Raw genomic sequence first — 19,921 nt, 5'->3', positions numbered from 1 at the left:
AAAATTAAGTGTGAGTAATATCCTGAAATCCAAAGAAGGGAATAATTAAAAAAAATAACAGTATCATGACTTTCCAATTTTGCAAAGACTTCAAATTATTATAAGTATGTTGCAAACCATTCTTTATCTGTAATTTTCAACTTAGTCATAATTTTCCCTAGTTGTTAGAGAGTCAAAGGTGTGTTGGTAATTTAATCCTAGGAATTACCAATTTCTTATTGGTAATTCAAATCAAAAGTGATTAGTATAAAATATAGGTTATATTGAAGCCTGTCTCTGAATCTGACAAGCCTGCCATTCTATCATTGCATGTATTAGGTTATCAAGATGGGGTGAATTCTACAATGTCTTATCAGTTGAACTCCATAGCACTTTGAATATAATATGTCCATACTTATAGTTAGTGGCAACATTTTTTCACTTGGTATGCTATTTTACAGAAGATGTAGTCAAATGTAATTGCCCATACAAATTAAATAGTATATAGGTTATAAAGAAAAAGGATAGGGAGTGTCAAACTGATAAATAATAGTTCTGATCCATTAATAAGAAATACAATTGAAATCATATAATTAAATAAATATTTGACCAAGGTATGAAATACCACCGAATTCTAAAAACAGAGAAATAAATTAATAAATGAAGCCAAAAGAATCAATTCTCTTTATAACTAATACCCATCCTCAACTCAGGTTCCCTTTATTCTTGCTGTCTAAATGGCCTCAGCATCTAAGTATTTATATCAAACTAAACATTATGATGTCATCACCAAGAAGGTGTCTGATACCGATTGTCAAACCAATATGTACTTCATGTTTCTTGTTTTAATTGAATCTACACAGAACAAATGGGAGACAAGATCATCAACATCAACTATTTTTTTTCAAACTTGTGATTTTACTTTATATTCCTCTCCCCATGGCAGGATACACAAGATTGTTTCAATGGGCATTTTCAGTTAGGTTTTCTCTAAGAAAATCTCCCCTTGTTTCCTCTGGGCCTCTCAGTTCTGATAGTCTCTTTTTTCTAAGTTTAAAAAATAATAGTAAAAGGAATTTTGAATAACAAAGCTAGGTTTCAGAAAACCATTGGCCTTTTTTTGGGTCCCAGGGTGTACTTCTTATTTTTGGTTTAATGACATCAATGTTTTACAAAGCTGTAAAAATAATGTAAAATTTTGTACTTCTTTGGAACTTAAAATTGTATCACAATTTATTAATGTTTTGAAGTATCTGAAAATTATCTTGAAGTTAATTTTGATCTTTTAATATTCCATTGAAATAATGAACTATAATTTACCGACCCACACATATTATTGAATCTGGAGGTTGATTTTGATTATTGGTGCATTTAATGGTATAGCAAAACCATCTTGTTGAATCAGCTTTTATTCTTCTGTTGAAATTTGGGTACCAATTTTAAATTATTTTTATGGTGCTTGATATGTTCCTTTAATTTTTTGGGGGGAGGGGAGGAACATCAACTATTAAATGAATATTATTTTCTATTGGATTATTATTATGAACTCAGTACTTTATAGTTCATCCCACTTATCTGACCCCTCCAAAATAATACTCATATTATTACTTTCATTAAAAGAATTAAAGCAAATTGACTTTTTGTTAGTATGGTCAAATTGTCTGTAGTTGCCTTTAAGAAATCTTCAGAACATTAGAGATTGTTGCTTGTATAGCCCTGCTGAAATATGTTGTCCTCCAGGAATGTTTAGTCTTGCTGTGGATTTTTTACTTTACAAGCACTTAAAAATATGTACTTAAATATACTTTCTAATTACAAGTTCCCATCATAAAATGTCTTATCCACAAAACAGCATTATTACTCTGACTTTCAACACACTAAAGCATTTTTGTTGGGCTGAGTTTTCATTCTTTTTTGTTTACTTTCTTTTGCAAACATGGTTAATGGTTGATTACCATTTCTGCTTTTTTAAATCTTAATTGCTACATATTTAGGGACAGGTGTCATTAAACCTTTGCAGACAAGACATTTGCTCAGACAATATTTCTATTCCACTTGCTCATACCTAGCCTTATTAAAATGGCATTCTTATTATTTTAAGCACTTACTTACTTGAGAACCAAATAAGAACTTACATCAAAGCCCTGTTTTCTTTGTGTTAGATTTTGGAAACTTTTATATTCTAGAAAAGAAAGGGTAACAACTTATTTCTCACCACCAATACGTGATGGATACAGAAAGACTATTGCTTTAAGAATGATATATGCAACATTATTTTCTTGTAGAATTCTTTCACTTAATGAAATTCAATATGTAAATGGATCATTTTAAGAATTATAAAATTATCAATACTTTAGTTTCCAGTAAATAATACACTTAAAATTTTGGATTTATCATAATTTTCTAGAGAATCACATTAACTTAGTGTCACTAAATGTTCAATGTAAGCAATTTGAGAGTTATGACCATCTTCATCTACTAAGAAAACACTTCAAATTGTGAAATAGGCTTTGCCTCTTTAAGTGCTTCACAAGCTAATTCTACCAGGAGCAGCAATTTCATTATATGTAGTCATCTTCACAACTTTCCTTTACTTCCATCATATTTCATGGACATTAGTTTTAGAATTTAAAACTGCTGATTGGACAAGAGCTGCCTTACTATTTAGCAATGATTATGGCTTTTAAACAAAGAGTAATAACTAGCATTTGTAAAACATGACCACATGAACAATTGCATTTAATTCTGGAGGGAAGATGAACAAGTGTACTTAGCTCCAGATGTGTGTGCGTATGTGTGTGTAATGATAATTTTCTTTTATATTTCATATGTAAAAGGAAAATTTACACATTGAGGCACGGTTTATCCCTATTTATTTCACACATGGAAACATAAAAAGTGCCCACTTAATATACATTTTGCATAGCAAGATAAATTACTATCACTGCATTGTTTGGAAATGTTGGGCACAGAAGGCTCAGTAGAGGGCACTGGAGAGCACTGATCGGCCATGACAGTAGACTAGTGAAGGACAGTAGTGATCATTGGGGATGACTGATTTATATCTTTGTGCTTTAATTAAAATAGAAAATTGTGCTTTCCAAACTTGTAAAACATGTATGTAGTCTATATGTTTCTCTGTTAAATGAAAAGCATTAAGTTCTCTTCAGGAAAATCATAAGAATTACCTCTATGGGAAGGTGAAAACCCATTGGTATTTATTAAAGTTCTCTGTTCATTGCTGAAGAAAAATTCAGTTCAGAATAAACAGAAAAGAAAATAATAAAGGTCTTTACTTCATAAGGAAATTCATTTTTTAATATTTATTTTTTAGGTTCAGTTTTTAAGGCTAGAACTTGCCAGGGAGCCTAGATTAAATCAAAACTAACAACTCATTAACCAGCAGATGAACCCCTCATGGAAGAGGGATTATATAGAGGAATTTATTTTCCCTATTTATTGTGCTTTGTAAAAAACAAAACAAACAAACAAACAAATTCTACAGATTTCAAAAGAGATATACAATATTAAACATTATGAGTGAAAGCTATACTATTTGTGGAGGATCTGTAATTATAATGCTAGAAAATAACACATATAAAAGCACTTCATTATTCAGCTCTCCAGAGTAATTATATAAAGATTTTTCTAATTCTTTTCCATTGTCCCCATAAATGGACTATATAATCACAATTGACCTTTTGGATAAATTCCTTTTTCTAAGTGTGTGTTTTAATAAGTTCTGACTAACAATGAAATATAACCTCTCTAAAGGGCAAAATGTTTGAACTAGGGTATTATCTTAAAATAAACTATACCTTACAAATTCACATATGTGGTAAACAATAACTATACATATTTTTTAGATTTAAAAAATATCTTATACATTTATAAATTCACATTTATATGTATTATTTTTTCTGGCATAAATTTGACTCAGGATGGAACAATTATAATATTAATTTAGTACAGTGGAGGAGAATTATATATTTCCTATAAAAAGAAAGACCTTGTACATTACTTTAACAAAATATATGTTACCACAGGTAAAGAACCAAGAGATGAAACATGGACTATACCAACAGAAAGCCAGAACACGTAGCTTACAAAATAGGTTATTTGAGTAATTTTCTATACCAAGTGTCAGCAAACATTTTCTGAAAGAGCCAGATAATTAATAATTTAGGTTTTGCAGTTAAATGCAGTCTAAATCCTGACTGAAACAGCCAATAAGAGTACACAAAAGGATGTGAGTGGTGGTCATGAGATGTACAAAGAGGGAGGGGTTCGAACATCCCCCACGGGACAGTTTGTTAACTGGGTCTAGTCAATACACAAAACTGACCTTACTGAATTATTGACTCAACTAAATATTTACTAAACTTAATCTCACTATTTTAATGTTTTTGCTGTTTTTTTTTTTGTATATGTTCTTTTCATTTCTTTTTGAAATAGATTGTGCAGTTGCTAACAGACTTAGAACAATCAGAGAATAATTACTAAATTTTTAAAAAAAATACAAAAATTTCACATAGAAACTGAATTTATAACTACATTACACAGAGTTTTTGAAAAATATTTTTATCCATGGGATTTTTAAAAATTAATTTTGATGATATTTTCAAGGACTACTTTATGTTCATTAAAGGAGTAATTCTTAGAGTAAAGTATGTTAGTGTTATAAAGGAGAAACCCTTTTTAATTTTAGTGACCTAACACAAAACAAACTTTTCTGTTTCTTTGTTGTTTTTTCACTCAGAACATGGGAATGTTCTTGGCCCATGGATGTCTTTCTACATGAGAATTTATTTAGAGACCTATGGTCTTCTGGCTCTTCTCTCTAGTTTTTCAGACATCTCATTTCCAACAAGAATGAAGAAGAAGAAAGGGAATGAAAGGCACTGCTTTGTTCATTGCAGCATTATTTACAACAGCCAAGCCATGGAAATGACCTAAATGTCCACAGACAGAGGAATGGATAAAGAAGATGTGGTACATATACACTATGGAATATTACTCAGCTATAAAAAGAATGAAATAATGCCATTTGCAGCAACATAGATGACCCTAAAGATTATCATGCTAAGTGAAGTAAGTCAGACAGGGAAAGACAAATATCATATGATATTACTTGTGGAATCTAAAATATTATACATATGAATATATTTATGAAACAAGAACAGGCTCACAGATATAGAGAACAGACTTATGGTTGCCAAGAGTGATGGGGTAGGGGAGGGAAAGTTTAGGAATTTGGAATTAAAAGATACAAACTATTATATAGAGAATGGATAAACAGTAAGGTCCTACTGTATAACACAGGGAACTATATTCAGTATCCTGTGATAAACCATAATGGAAAAGAATATAAAAAGGAATATATATATGACTGAGTCACTTGCTATACAATAGAAATTAAATGCAATATTGTAAATCAACTATACTTCAATAAACTTTTTTAAAAAGGGAGTGAAAGATTTATAGGATATTTTTATGGATCAGACTGCAAGATAAAAATTTCCATTTTCTATTGTTCAGAACTCATTCACATGATCTCATGTATATGCAGGATAATTAAGCTTGTGCCAGAAAAGGAAAGTAAGAGCCAAGCAGACAGATTCTGATACAAGTTTCCTAGCTGACAGATGTATAAAAATATAAAATGATTTAGAAATTATCAAAATTATGTTTTTATATAGTATAATATATTTATAGTATAAATTTTACCACATTACATGATTATAAGAAAAATATTATATACACTATTAGGCATATTTGTTTTATAATAGTTTAACTTTGTTTTTGCTTTTTTTGTTTTGTCCTGTTATATTTATGGCTTTTTGTGAAAGGTCATTAAACATTTTAATGTGTTTTACAAATGTAAGTCACTGACATTAACTGGAAAATTATTTTCTTTTGTTTTCTTCAGTATAATTAGTGAATTAAAATACTTAGTACAGGCAGACCTCTGAGATATTGTGGGTTTGGTTCCAGACCACCACAATAAGTGTAAATCACAATAAAGCATGTTCACACAAATTTTTCTGGTTTCCCAATGCACATAAAAGTTATGTTTACATGATACTGTAGACTATTAATTGTGCAATAGCATTATGTCTAAAAAATGTACATGCATACCTTAATTAAAATATACTTTATTTCTAAAAAATTCAAACCATCATCTGAGCGTTTAACAGGTTATAATCTTTCTGCTGGTGAAGGATCTTGCCTCAATGCTGATGGCTGCTGACTGATCAGGGCGGTGGCTGCTGAAGGTTGGGGTGGCTGCAGCAACTTCTTAAAACAGGATCATGAAGTTTACCGCATCAACTGACTTTCTTTTCTGAGCGATTTCTCTGTAGCATATAATTCTGTTTGATAGCAGTTTACCCACAGTAGAACTTCTTTCAAAACTGGAGTCAAATCTCTCAAAACTTGCTACTATTCTTATCAATTAGGTTTACATAATATTCTAAATCTTTTGTTGTCTTTGACAATCTTCACAGTGTCTTCACCAGGAGTAGATTCCATCTCAAGAACAGTTTTTTTTATTTTTATTTTTATTTTTTTTGCTCATCCATAAGAAGCAACTCCTCATGTATTCAAGTTTTACCATGAGATTGCAGCAATTCAGTCACATCTTCAGGCTCCACATCTTCTAATTCTAGTTCTCTTGCTGTTTCCACTGCATCTACATTTCCTTCCTCCACTGAAGTCTTGATCCCTGCAAAGTCATCCAGGAGGGTTGGAATTGACATCTTCCAAACTCCTATTAATGTTAATGTTTTGACCTCTTCCCATGAATCATGAATGTTCTCAGTGACATCTAGAATGGTGAATTCTTTGTTCAATTAACTTTTTTCAATTAGGTTTTCAATTAACTCTGCCAAGACCCATCAGAGGGATCACTATCTATGGCACCTATAGTCTTACAAAAATGTATGTCTTAAATCATGAGACCTGAAAGTCAAAATGACTCCTTGATCCATGGGCTGCAGAAAGGATGCTGTGTAAGCAGGCATGATAACCATTCATCCCACTGTTCATCTCCATCGGAGCTCTTGGGTGACCAGGTGCACTGTCAATGAACAGTATTTTGAAAGAAATCTTTTTTTTCCTGAGCAGTAGTCCTTAACAGTGAGCTTAAAATATTCAGTAAACCATGTTGTAAACAGATGTACTGTCATGCAAACTTTGTTATTCCATTTACAGAGCACAGACAGAAGAGATTTAGCATAATTCTCAAGGGCCCTAGGATTTTCAGAATGGTGAATGAGCACTGGCTTCCAGTGAAGTCACAAACTACGTTAACCCCTAACAACAGTATCAGCCTGTCCTTTGAAGCTTTGAAACCAGGCACTGACTTCTCCTCTCTAGCTATGAATGTCCTAGATGGCATCTTCCAAAAGAAGGCTGTTTTGACAAAGTTGAAAACATGTTGTTTGGGGTAGCCACCCTCATGAATTATCTTAGCTAAATCTTCTGGATAACTTGCTGCAGCTTCTACATCAGCACTTGCTGCTTCACCTTGCACTTTTATGTTATGGAGATAACTTCTCTCCTTTGACTACATGAACTAACCTCTGCTAGCTTCAAGCTTTCCTTCTATATCTTCCCACTTCTCTCAGCCTTCACAAAATAGAAGAGAGTTAATAAGGCCTTGTTCTGGATTAGACTTTGGCTTAAGAGAATGTTGTGGCTGGTTTGATCTTATAGCCAGACTACTAAAACTTTCCCCATATCAGCAATAAGGCTGTTTCATCTTCTTGTCATTTGTGTGTTCACCAGAGTAGCACATTTAACTTCCTTCTAGAACTTTTCCACTGCATCCACAACTTGGATTTTTGGTGTAAGAGGCCTAGCTTTCAGCCTTTCTCAGTTTTCAACATGCCTTCCTCACTGAGGTTAATTATTTCTAGCTTTTGATTTAAAGGAAGAGATACATGACTCTTCCTTTCACTTGAATACTTAGAGGTTATTAATTGGCCTAATTTCAATATTGTTGTGTCTCAGGGTATAGGGAGGCCTGAGGAGAGGAAGAGAAACTAGGGAATGGCTAGTCAGTGGAATAGTCAGAACACACACAATATTTACTGATTAAGTTCACCTTCTTATATTTGTGCAATTCTTGGAGCCCCAAAACAATGATAATAGTAACATCAAAGATCACTAATCACAGCTCATCATAACAAATACAACAACAATGAAAAGCTTGAAATATTTCCAGAATTACCAAATTGTGACACAGAGTCACAAAGTGAGCAAATGCTGTTAGAAAAATGGTGTCAATAGACTTGCTTACACAGGGATGACACAAACCTTCATTTTGGGAAAAATGCAATATTTGTGAATAGCAATAAAACAAGATATGACTGTAGTCATTTCTATAATAGTCACAGATATTAATCAAAATAAAATTGTGTATATAAAATGTTAAACCATTTAGGATTACCTAAAATGACTATGTTTTACATATTTTCTGTTTTCTTCAAGTGTAAGTTATTTTGAATTAGAAATCATTTATTTGTAATCATTCATTTCTTCATTAAATGTCTTTATTTTAGAATAGTTTTAGATTTACTTAAACGTCACAAAGATAGTGAAGAGAAACTGGACACTGCAACCAGTTTCCTCTATTATAAACATCTTGTGCTATTATGTTATGTTTTTCACAACTAATGAACTGATATTGATACATAATTTTTAATTAAATCCCATATTTGATCTGGATTTCCTTAGTTTTGACCTAATGCCATTTTCCTTTCCAGGATCCAATCCAGAATACCTCACTACTTTCAGTCATCATGTCTCCTGAGAGTTCCTCAGACTTTCCTTGTTTTTGACACCTTAACAGCTGTAAGGAGTATTAACCAGGAATTTTGTAGAGTGTCCGTCAATTGGGACTTCTCTGATGGTTTTCTCATGGTTAGACTGGGGCAATATGATTTCAAGCTGAAGATCATAAAGATAAAGTGACATTCTCGTTACCTCATATTGAAAGTTTTGCTATTAACATGACTTATCACTGTTGATATTAACTTTGATCACTTGGCTTAGGCAGTTTTTGTCAGATTTCTGCTCTGAAAAGTTACTCTCCCCCTACACCCCATTTCCATACTGTACTCTATGGAAGGTAGTCACTAGTTACAGCACAAACTTAAGGGGTGGGAAGTTATGTTCAACCTCTTTGAGTGCAAAGTATCCGTCCAAATTATTTAGAATAATTCTGTATAGAAGATGTGTCTATTCTTCCTATTTATTCACTTATATATTCTATCATTTACTTTTATCAGTGTGGACTCATGAGTATTTATTTTATAATTTGGATAATAAACCAATACTCCTGTATTTTGCTGCTCAAATGATTCTGGTCATTAAGAGCATCTTCAGTTGGCTCCTGTGTTCCTTTGAGATACTTTCATGGTTTTGTTTTCTGAGTACTTCATTGCTTTCTAGTATTATAAAATTCTCCATGCCCATTTGTACATTCCATGTCATAGTCCCAGAATCAGCTAGATCTCTAAGGAGATCTGGTTCCTTTCACTGAGAATGACATAAGAAACACATATTTAAGCACTGGGAAAACTTTGTTATTTTTAAAATAAAATCTAAGTATTTTATTGATTGAGGTTGTTTCGACTATTCTCTATGCGTCTTTAAAGATATATAAATAAATATGTATTCAATTCTACTACCCAAACATTATAAAATATTACCTACTGTATAGATTTTACATATATATGTTAGAAAATTATTTAAAATTACAATTAAACACTTGAAGAATGTTAATTTCCAGAAGGCAATGTGGCATTTATATGATTTATCTCATTTAATTCACATTCAAATCAACGAGGTAACTATTTTTTATCTCCGTTTAACAAATAAGAACACTGCAATTTAGTGAGTTTAAATATATACTAAATATTTGAAGCTAGTCAAGCAATCATATATTTGATTAATGATTATAGAAGATACTCTCTAAGAAAATTAGGTACAACATATAAGAATATCTCAGTTGATAATGTAAAGCTGAGCAGCATGGTGGTTAATTGTATATTAACTTGACTGGGCCATAGGCTGCCCAGATTAAATATTTTTTCTGGTGTGTCTGTAAGGGTGCTCCCTGATGAGATTAGCATTTGAATCAGTGGACCCAGTAAAGTAGATTATCCTCCCATCTACTGAGTGAGCATTATTCAATCTGCTGAGGGTCTGAGTAGAACAAAAAATGAAGGAAGGGAAAATGTGTTCCTTTTCTACCTGCCTGCTTGAGCTGGGACATTGGTTTTCTCCTGCACTTGGACTGGGATTCACACCACTGGCTCCCCTGATTCCCAGGGCTTCAAATCAGACTGGAATTTCACCACCACTTTCCTGGGTCTCAGTTCACAGACAGCAGATCATGGCACTATATCTTATCATGGAGATTCATTATGAGGAACTGGCCCACACAGTAATGAAGGATGAAAGCTGTCATGATCATGTCTGTCTGAGTAAGTATATAGTTATAGATATATAGATATAACTCCCATTGTTTCTGTTTCTCTGGAGAACCCTGAATGACACAGTTTTTAAATTCCATGGCATAGAAAAATATACTAAAGTTCAAGGAAGTATCCAGTGATTGACTTTCTGTATACTAGTTTGCACAAAAATGTATCAAAACATATATTTTAGGGCTTCCCTGGTGGTGCAGTGGTTGAGAGTCCGCCTGCCGATGCAGGGGACACGGGTTTGTGCCCCAGTCCAGGAAGATCCCACATGCCGTGTAGCGGCTGGGCCCGTGAGCCATTGGCCGCTGAGTCTGCGCGTCCGGAGCCTGTGCTCCACAACAGGAGAGGCCACAACAATGAGAGGCCTGCGTACCATAAAAACCCAAAACAAAACAAAACAAAAACATATATTTTACAGGGAAAACCATACATTTTACTTTTGAAAAAAAATATAACTCCTTGGCTGAAGCTAAAAACGTATCATCAAAGTTGAAACAAAATTAAAAGTATCAGTTAATGGCTCACTCTATGTTAAGCACAATATAGCTATATTCAAAAATCAGATAAATCGTTACTTTAGAAAGAAAGAAAAAGAAAACCTTGACAATTTCATGAGAAATTGAATAATAGGAACAATATTTCAAATATAACATGATAGCTTGCTTATATTCTTCCTTACTTTTTATTTTACCATTTGCTTGTAAGATGGTCTTTCTAATAGAAAACTAAGAAACTTGACTGTTTTAGTGGGTATATAAACAAAGCTCATTTCACTCTCATTTCTGCCTAAGGGATAATTGGTTGGTCACTTTAAAAGCTGACTTTAAGGAAATGAAGGCCCCATGATGTTGTTGGGAGACTGAAATGAGACCAGACAAGAGACATAAATGCTCTTTAAAGTTAATTATGTTTGCTTTTTCTTCTCTCTCAGTGGTCATTACCTTTAAATGGAGCCACGCATTGACAGGAATGATTACCAGCATGGTCAATGCAAGTGGCTCCATTCTTGCGGGGATGTGAAGCGCACTCATCTACATCTATCTATTTCATATCTTGTACCTTTGAAAAAAGTTAACAGATTTTAAGTTTCAATAAGTCAAACAGGTGCCAGCTTATAATTCTTAAATTTGCTCAAGCATTTTAACCCTAAAGGGGATGATGTTTGAGATGAAATTCATCAGATAAGAATGCCACATATATTAGTGTCAGGGTTCACCTTACTACAGACTGCAACAACTTCTCTTGGAATTACTAAATGCAGACTAATTGCTGAGGTGGTGGATAAAGACTGCTTAGATGTGAACTAATTTATCTTCTGATATGGAGTCTAGAGGTAGAATAGATGTTTCAGGTTATTGAAATGCAAATCAAATGTTAGGCTAAAGGAAATTTAAAGAGGAACAAAAAGGAAGTTCTAGTGAATCAATAACATCCTGACATATGTCCCCCAGGGTGAAATGCTCTTTATAAAGGCACAGTTTTCAAATGGAACTTACCAATTAAACCAGTGGGACAGATGCATTTGAATTTATCCATGAATTCTGTAGATGTAGTGCTCTGGAGGCAAGATGATGAATCACATTTCGTTCTATTAATTTCATAAAGCAGGACTATATGGAAAGAAAGGAAAACAGAAATGTCCAGTCACTATATAGCCCTAATATTTCCTTTTAACTATTCTGCAGTGCAGATTTTCTATTAGTGCTCCACCTACAACTGTGTTGCTAAAACTGACTTTTCATATTATATCACTTGCATTGTTTGTCAGTTTGCAGAGAGTTAAAAAATGTAGCCTAAACTGACACTGAATTGATTATTGAATTCTGACAACTAATTTTTTGCCAATATTTAACAAAAATAGAAAAAAGTGACATTCACACATAACACATTGTACTTATAAATTAGATGAGTGGAAATCTTCCTAATATTATTAAATATTTTTTCTCTAATATGGTGAAATGAATCTGGGTTGGAGAAAAATTACTGTTACATATATCTAAATAGGAAAGAGCATGAGTAATTAAATAGAAAATCTATTTGCATTACTATTTTCACTGACAAAATAAAATATTAAGTGACAATATGACATTAAAACATCAAGTTAAAGTGAAGAAAAGGTGAACACTAACACTAAAAATGAATTTAAATCCACTGATTAATAGTTAACATGAGGGCATCCCTGGTGGTGCAGTGGTTGAGAGTCCGCCTGCCGATGCAAGGGACATGGGTTCGTGCCCCGGTCCGGGAAGATCCCACATGCCACGGAGCGGCTAGGCCCGTGAGCCATGGCCACTGAGCCTGCGCGTCTGGAGCCTGTGCTCCGCAACGGGAGAGGACACAACAGTGAGACGCCCGCATACCGCAAAAAAAAAAAAATTAACATGAAATTAAAATGAATAATAAATGAAAACTTTGTTTATACCTTAAAAATATTTATTTGGTAATTTGCCTTATGCATCAACTTTGTGAAAAAAATATGGCACATTTAAAAACCTGGTTTGTTCTTTGTAGTCAAGGATATACCAAAATTCATCTCTCCAGAAGACCTTGCTATCTGTCATGTAATTTTAAATCTTCTCAAGTTTTTGTTCATGATAAATAGTACATTAAGTTTATATAAGTGGCCACATATTTCCTGAAGATTATTATTCTTAAGAAGGTTAACCACATAAAACCAGTCTCTTAGGTTTAATAGGAAAAAAAAAAAAAACACTGTTGGATTCATGGTTTTCAAAACAAATATGACTTTCTCATTGCCTAAAAGTTATGCAGTACTTTTATTTCTCAATCATTCTCATAGAAGTAGAATTAGGAACAGTTCGTGAGTTAGATATTGAGCAACATTTTAACTTGTAATGATGGCAGTTAGATGGTATGTGCTTGCATATAAGGAAAGTATTAAGAGTTCTGCTACTTTTTCCAACCTTGGAAAGTAAATGTCTATTATTAGCATTTCCTCCTAATGTAAAACACACACACACAGACACACACACACAACTACATAAATATTTTAACACATCACAGTTCATCAAAATAAGTGATATACTGTATTGACAAGGACTCCTGTTAAGAGTTACCATGTTACTATGGTAACAGAGAGTGTGGTGTAAAAAAAAATTACAACTTTTAAACATAAGTGTAATGGAGTTACAGCTAATAATTCTAAAAAACTGGCTCATTTACAAAAGCAAAATATTCATTCAACTCTAAATATATCTATTTCTGTGATGATGTGAAGATGTAGTAAGATAATCCAAGCAGGTATTCTATGTTCAAATATTCTCCTGGAAAAAATTAATATGCATGTGTATGAGATGAATTGTATCTTCTAAAAATAAAGAATTACTTCCACCTCAAATTAACATTTGATTATCATAATTTTGGTTAGCAGGTGTGCCCACCCTGAAATCCATTCTGACACAGGCAGGAAAAGGTGTGTGAAGATCAACACAAGTGTTCCCATTTGCCCAGGCATCACTTAGGCACTCATCTACTTCAATCTCACAGTCTCAGTTAGAAACAAGCCAAGGATTTACTTCATTATAAACATGTCAGTGATGGAACTTACAACTGAGTCTAACATTATGTTCAGAATATATGAGATTTTCAATGTGTCTGCAAAAAATCAACACATTGCCTAATGCTATTAACTAGACTTTTACTCTTTCTGTTTTTGTTCTGACGGGACTGCAACTGTAGCTTGATTCTCATCTCAGTGAAACTAGGAGAGTTCAAAAAGTCCGTTATCTTCTTAAAATTAAACTCATATATGACTGTTTATACATAACTGTACGGTGTTAATCAAGTTGACTTTCCTTTGATGTATTTTCCTTCAAAAACTGTCTGTTATACATACTGACATGCTTGTTTCTTTAAATTACTGTTGGTTCACAAATTGGCCTCAGTACACAGAGGGTAAGGAGAAATCAAAGAAAGAGGCAGATCTTTCCAGATTGGAAGGCAGCAGGTTTAATACGCAAGGGAACTCACTTATGAGGCTTGTCTTGTGTGCCACAAGATGACTAGATTTCAGCACTCACCCACCAGAATCTTAAAAGTTTATATAGAGGCTGTAACTGGGTCTAGTGCAGATGGTCTTAACAGCACCTTACTCTCTCAAGGCTTCATCCTTGAAACAGCTCCTAATGTGGGAATAGTTGACAGATTATACATTTCTAGGACAGGGGAGGGGATGAGGGGCCTCTGATTGCCTGGGTCCAGTTCTCTGGTCAACCGGCAGTCACATCCTCTTGATGACTTCTTCCAATGATTAATGTAAGCTAAATTATTCTCATTTTCAAAAATTACTTTAGATATTTCCTATGAGAAAAAGATGATAAAGGGCTTCCCTGGTGGTACAGTGGTTGAGAATCTGCCTGCCAATGCAGGGGACACGGGTTTGAGCCCTGGTCTGGGAAGATCCCACATGCTGTGGAGCAAATAGGCCCATGAGCCACAACTACTGAGCCTGCACGTCTGGAGCCTGTGCTCTGCAACAAGAGAGGCCATGATAGTGAGAGGCCCGTGCACCACGATAAAGAGTGGCCCCCGCTCACCGCAACTAGAGAAAACTCTTGCACAGAAATGAAGACCCAACACAGCCAAAAAATAAATACATTAATTAATTAATTTTTAAAAATAGATGATATGATTTTAGGAAAAATTTTTAAGGATAGAACATGTAGTGAGATTTGTCTTCTGTTTACTTGTGGTACTCATCATCTGAACTTCCTTGTACCTGGAGAATTATCTACTCAATGACTCTTTGATAAAGTTAGAGACCACCTCTCAATATAGAAGGTGAAAATGCAAGATATTTTCTTTCCCAGTCTCAGATACCCCTAAATGTGAGTATGCAACATAAAGTTGGCTAGTATCATGGACCCACCATGAGATTTGAAAAGATGCTGGTGATGGATGAAAACGGGGAAGGATAATTCATTTTTTCTGCAGGTGGCAACATCAGGACAATCACCCAGTTTTCAAGTGCCCCAGCATCTGTGTTCCTCAGTGTCAGGACATCCCTCCCATGGATGCTGTGATAGTAGACAGTGTGTCCTTGTCTGCTATCTGGCTTCCCTTGTTCATGTCAGATTTTCAAATCTGGTTCTAGATATTAATTTTAGCAGACAAAACCTCCAAAACAGCTGCTATAAATATCAATATGTTAAAAGTATTATAGGAAACTACATTTAAATAATTAAATTAAAATAGAATGACAAGGACACAATAAACATGGGATTCCAACAGGGAAATAAAAACTATAAAATAAAGGGAAATTCTATACTTGAAAATTCAAATAACTGAAGAAAACAGTTTTCTAATTGGGCTTAATAGCAGATGTTATGGGCAGAATAAATAATCAGTGAATTTGAAGATAGATCAGTAGAAATTACATATCATAGTCAGAATCCACTAGCACCCACTGAAACACTAAATAATCCCATAAAAGTTAACTTTGTTTCCAAATCATTGGCTTTTGTTGCATAACATGAATTTGGGTTTTAATCATATTTCTAAGCACCCATTTCTATCTTCATTAACTTATTTTTCTCTTTCTCTCTTTCCCACCTAGCCTCTTGGATTTTCCCAAGCATTAACCATTCATCCTGTTTCCTCCTGTGTCCTCTGCATTCAGGACTTTTCTTACACTCCTGTAAACATATTCCCTACAACCATAGTTCTGGTCCTGGCTTTTGATTTAATTCCTAGTATTTGTGTCAAACTTATTCCTAGTCATATTGTTTTCTCAAATTAAACACCTCAAAGAACTAAATTCTTCTCCAATTAAAAGGTTATTTTCAGTAATATAATAATTCATATATACAATAATAGTTAACTAAATTCTCCTCAGGTCAAAAATTTAGGAATAATTTTAGATTATTTATTCCATGCCTGATACTTAGGAAATGAATGTATATTGGTAATCACAACACATACCAGTAAATTTTATTTGCGGAGGGAGTGTATTTATATACAAATCTATTTACTGCAATTTTATTCAATGTTATTGTCATGTTTTGCATTATAACCTTTAGCAAAGTGCCAGGAGCATGTCTTATTTAAAAACAAATGAGGAAAATAAAGCCATCATATTATGAACATGTTTATGATATTAATGTCATTAAAATAAAATAATAATTGAAACAGGGAATTTAACAAGTGTAGTTTTAGAAAAAGTTGTTTATTTAGTTTGTCTATTATATTAAAGACAACAGAAATATATAACCCCAGTATAATGAAGAAAATACTGTGCATTTTTCTATGTATTCCAATATCGGGATGAACATTTAAAGTTCAAAATTTGAATTTTTTATATTTATATATATTATATACTGAGTGTTATATATTTTATAACAAATTTCATGAAATATTTTTGAAAGTTTTCCCATTCATATGCATATATTTACATTATTTTTGCATACAATCATTGCACAATAGTTTACTATTTTCTTTATAAGTACAAAAATTTCTGATTTTCATATCTAAAGTTATTTAATTACATATTCTGACTAATGGCTTCATATTGCACAATTAACCTAAACACTTATTTTTCTACCCTCTGGAAAGGTCTGTAAAGTAAGGATTTAAAAAAAAAATAATCTTCAAGAGGAAAGAGATTGATTAAGGGGAGTTGTCTTGCATGGAATGGCTATTTCACAAATTTTACATTGATGAAAGCTAATATGAGTAAGGTAATGATGAAACATGGACAAAGCTGAGGAGGCTTTTCATGGTTGAGTCCTAGAAACAGGTCAACAACTCCGTTACATTCCTGAGGAAATTCAATGGACAATAGAGAATTTTTTTAAAAGTTACGCTCATTTTCCTCAGGGAAATATGGACAAATATTACATCCACAAAATGAAAATAAGATGATACATAAAGGAAATAATCAAAAAAATCTTAAAAGACTCATTAGTATTGACAGTATTATTGTGAAAATAAAATCTATTATAAGAGTAGGGAAATAGAGTGAGTCTCTAAAAACTATATTACAAAACTGTAGTAAAGGAAAATCTGAGAGAAAAATGAAGTCATATATAAAACCAATTCAAGTATACCATCATTCAAAGGAAGTACAGGGATAAAGGAAACATCAGCTAGTTGATAGAAGAAATATGCTACAGTTTATGAGACATGAGTTGTTATTTAGGAGCAATAAAAGATCTAGTCTTGTCGTTTCATTACCACAAAATTTCAAAACATCAAGGATAAACAGAAAATTTTAAATGTTTCTGGAGAAAAAAAAAAACACTTGGAGTAATGAAAATAATAAAAACATCCTTCCCTCAAACATTCTCAGGAAGTTACTTTAAGATGTACTACTGATAAATCAGGGCAATAAGGAAAAAGAGAAATGCTATATGAAACTAATTTGGGAATTCAGTGACAAGATATCACATGATAATGGCTGGGAAATATCATTGTCTAAATTAGAACATGAAATCAGTGAGTGCTGAAGAAATTATTTTTTCAAGGATAGTTTTGTGGCTCCATTCCACATATAAAGTGGATGCGAAGCTGTACTACATTTGTAAAACTTACTAATAAATTAATTTATTTTTTATATACAAAGGAAGAAGTCAATGAGAAATTTAAGCAGACATTTTAAAATGTACAAAGAAGGTCATGGCATGAATAAACAAAACTTTGACTTGGTTTGAACAATTGATTCAGTGTAAAAAAAGAAAAGCTATGTGATCTCAAAGGTAGAAATATTGTCCTTCAAATGGATTTGGGTTGCAACATAGGAAACTTCAGAAAAGAAATATAATTCAAGTGTCACTTCTTCAGTGAAGAGTATTTTCATATTCATAATAAAGTAAATGTTGGTGACTTGTTTTCAACTTTTTTCAAGCAAACACAGATGGTTTAATTATACTTACATTAATGTATTCAAATAGAGTCAAAGTAAACAAAATTTTGGAGGTGAAAAGGGTTAACTGGGAAAGTGAAGAGTAAGAGCAGTATATCCTTAAATTTAATAAAAGTCAGGATAAGTTATATAAATTTGATTAAGAAATAGAAGCTTAAAGGTATTATTTGACATGGTCAACATAAGAGCTAAAAATAATATTTATTGAGAGAAATATGTAGAGGAAAGGTGGATCAGGGAATTAATGAGAATAAGATTCATACAGACAATGGAGAACCAATAAAGTCTGTAATTAAATTACAAAACTCAAAAGGAAAAATAAAATTTTGCATGAGCAAATTAAGGCATTAACAGAAGAAATAAAGTAAGAAACTATTTAAATATGTTTGTCTGCATTTCAGCCTTGAAGGTAAAGCTGTTCTGAGAGTGTGTTGCTTTTTTATTGGAAGTTCTTTTGATTTCATTTACCATGTTCATTGCTCAATTGATTTTTTGTTTGTTTTTAAATACTGTAACAGTCTCAATAACGTTTTGTGAAAATATCTCATCTCTTATGAGATACTTGAATTTAAAGGGATGAGTATACAAGATTAGTGTGAAGTTCATAAAAATGCCTAGTTCTGTGACTATCATTAGGTAAACTAGGATTCAAGGTTCTCAACTTTTTTTTTTTTTTTTTTTTTGCTGTACGCGGGCCTCTCACTGTTGTGGCCTCTCCCGTTGAGGAGCACAGGCTCCGGACGCGCAGGCTCAGAAGCCATGGCTCACGGGCCCAGCCACTCTGCAGCATGTGGGATCTTCCCGCACTGGGGCACGAACCCGTGTCCTCTGCATCGGCAGGCGGACTCTCAACCACTGCACCACCAGGGAAGCCCAAGGTTCTCAATTTTATAATAAAAAAAACAAAGTTAAAGTTACCTTTAAATCTCAGTTTTCTATTTTGCTACATATAAAGCTTTCTGTGACACATTTACCCATGATTCATGAATTATTAAATTATGCAAAGCAGATTTTATAGTTAACTAGAATAAACACATTTAACTATATTTTAGTTAATTTATAATCAGTATCTCTAATTGAATAAGATATTTGAATATGATAATAGTTGTTTTCTATAAAAATAAAGAATCATATAACAACAGGAATGTGGATTTAGTAAGAGAAATAAATGTAAAGAACTCCTTTAAGAAAAGTTAATAGCTGATAGATTATGAAATATCTTTATTAATTTCTTGCAAAGTAAAAAAAAAAAAAAAATGTCACTGAACTGTTTGAGAGCCTGAAGGTGGCATTTCTATTCCACTCGGTTATAACTACAATAGCTTATATGCCAAAACAGAGCAAGATTTCCATCTAATGGAAAAAAAAAGATAGATTGTTTTCTTTAACCGTGAAAAACATTTTATTGAGTTTCTGTGTATCTCTCTTACTATTACTTTAGATACAAGGGATTTTCAGAAAAAAAGCTTGAAGTTCTCTAAAATCACCTATTTTGTTGGGTGGTTTATCTATCTATCTCCGGGTCAGACCAGCTGGATCAGAATTACCCAGTATTTACTATCCTTACATC

At 32.9% G+C, this 19,921-nt stretch overlaps 1 protein-coding gene across 1 annotated transcript in view; it reads right to left on the bottom strand.

Annotated features, from left to right (window-relative positions):
* The window catches only part of EYS (eyes shut homolog), a 1,696,347-nt gene that overhangs the window by 1,310,552 nt on the left and 365,874 nt on the right, over positions 1-19,921 (bottom strand). The window contains 1 exon segment of the mRNA XM_032651890.1: positions 11,414-11,513. Within this exon segment, the coding sequence (XP_032507781.1) occupies positions 11,414-11,513 (100 nt within the window).

The sequence above is a fragment of the Phocoena sinus genome, chromosome 12 (genome assembly GCF_008692025.1).
Source record: "Phocoena sinus isolate mPhoSin1 chromosome 12, mPhoSin1.pri, whole genome shotgun sequence".
NCBI lineage: Eukaryota > Metazoa > Chordata > Mammalia > Artiodactyla > Phocoenidae > Phocoena > Phocoena sinus.
This window is presented reverse-complemented; position numbering and strand designations above follow the sequence as displayed.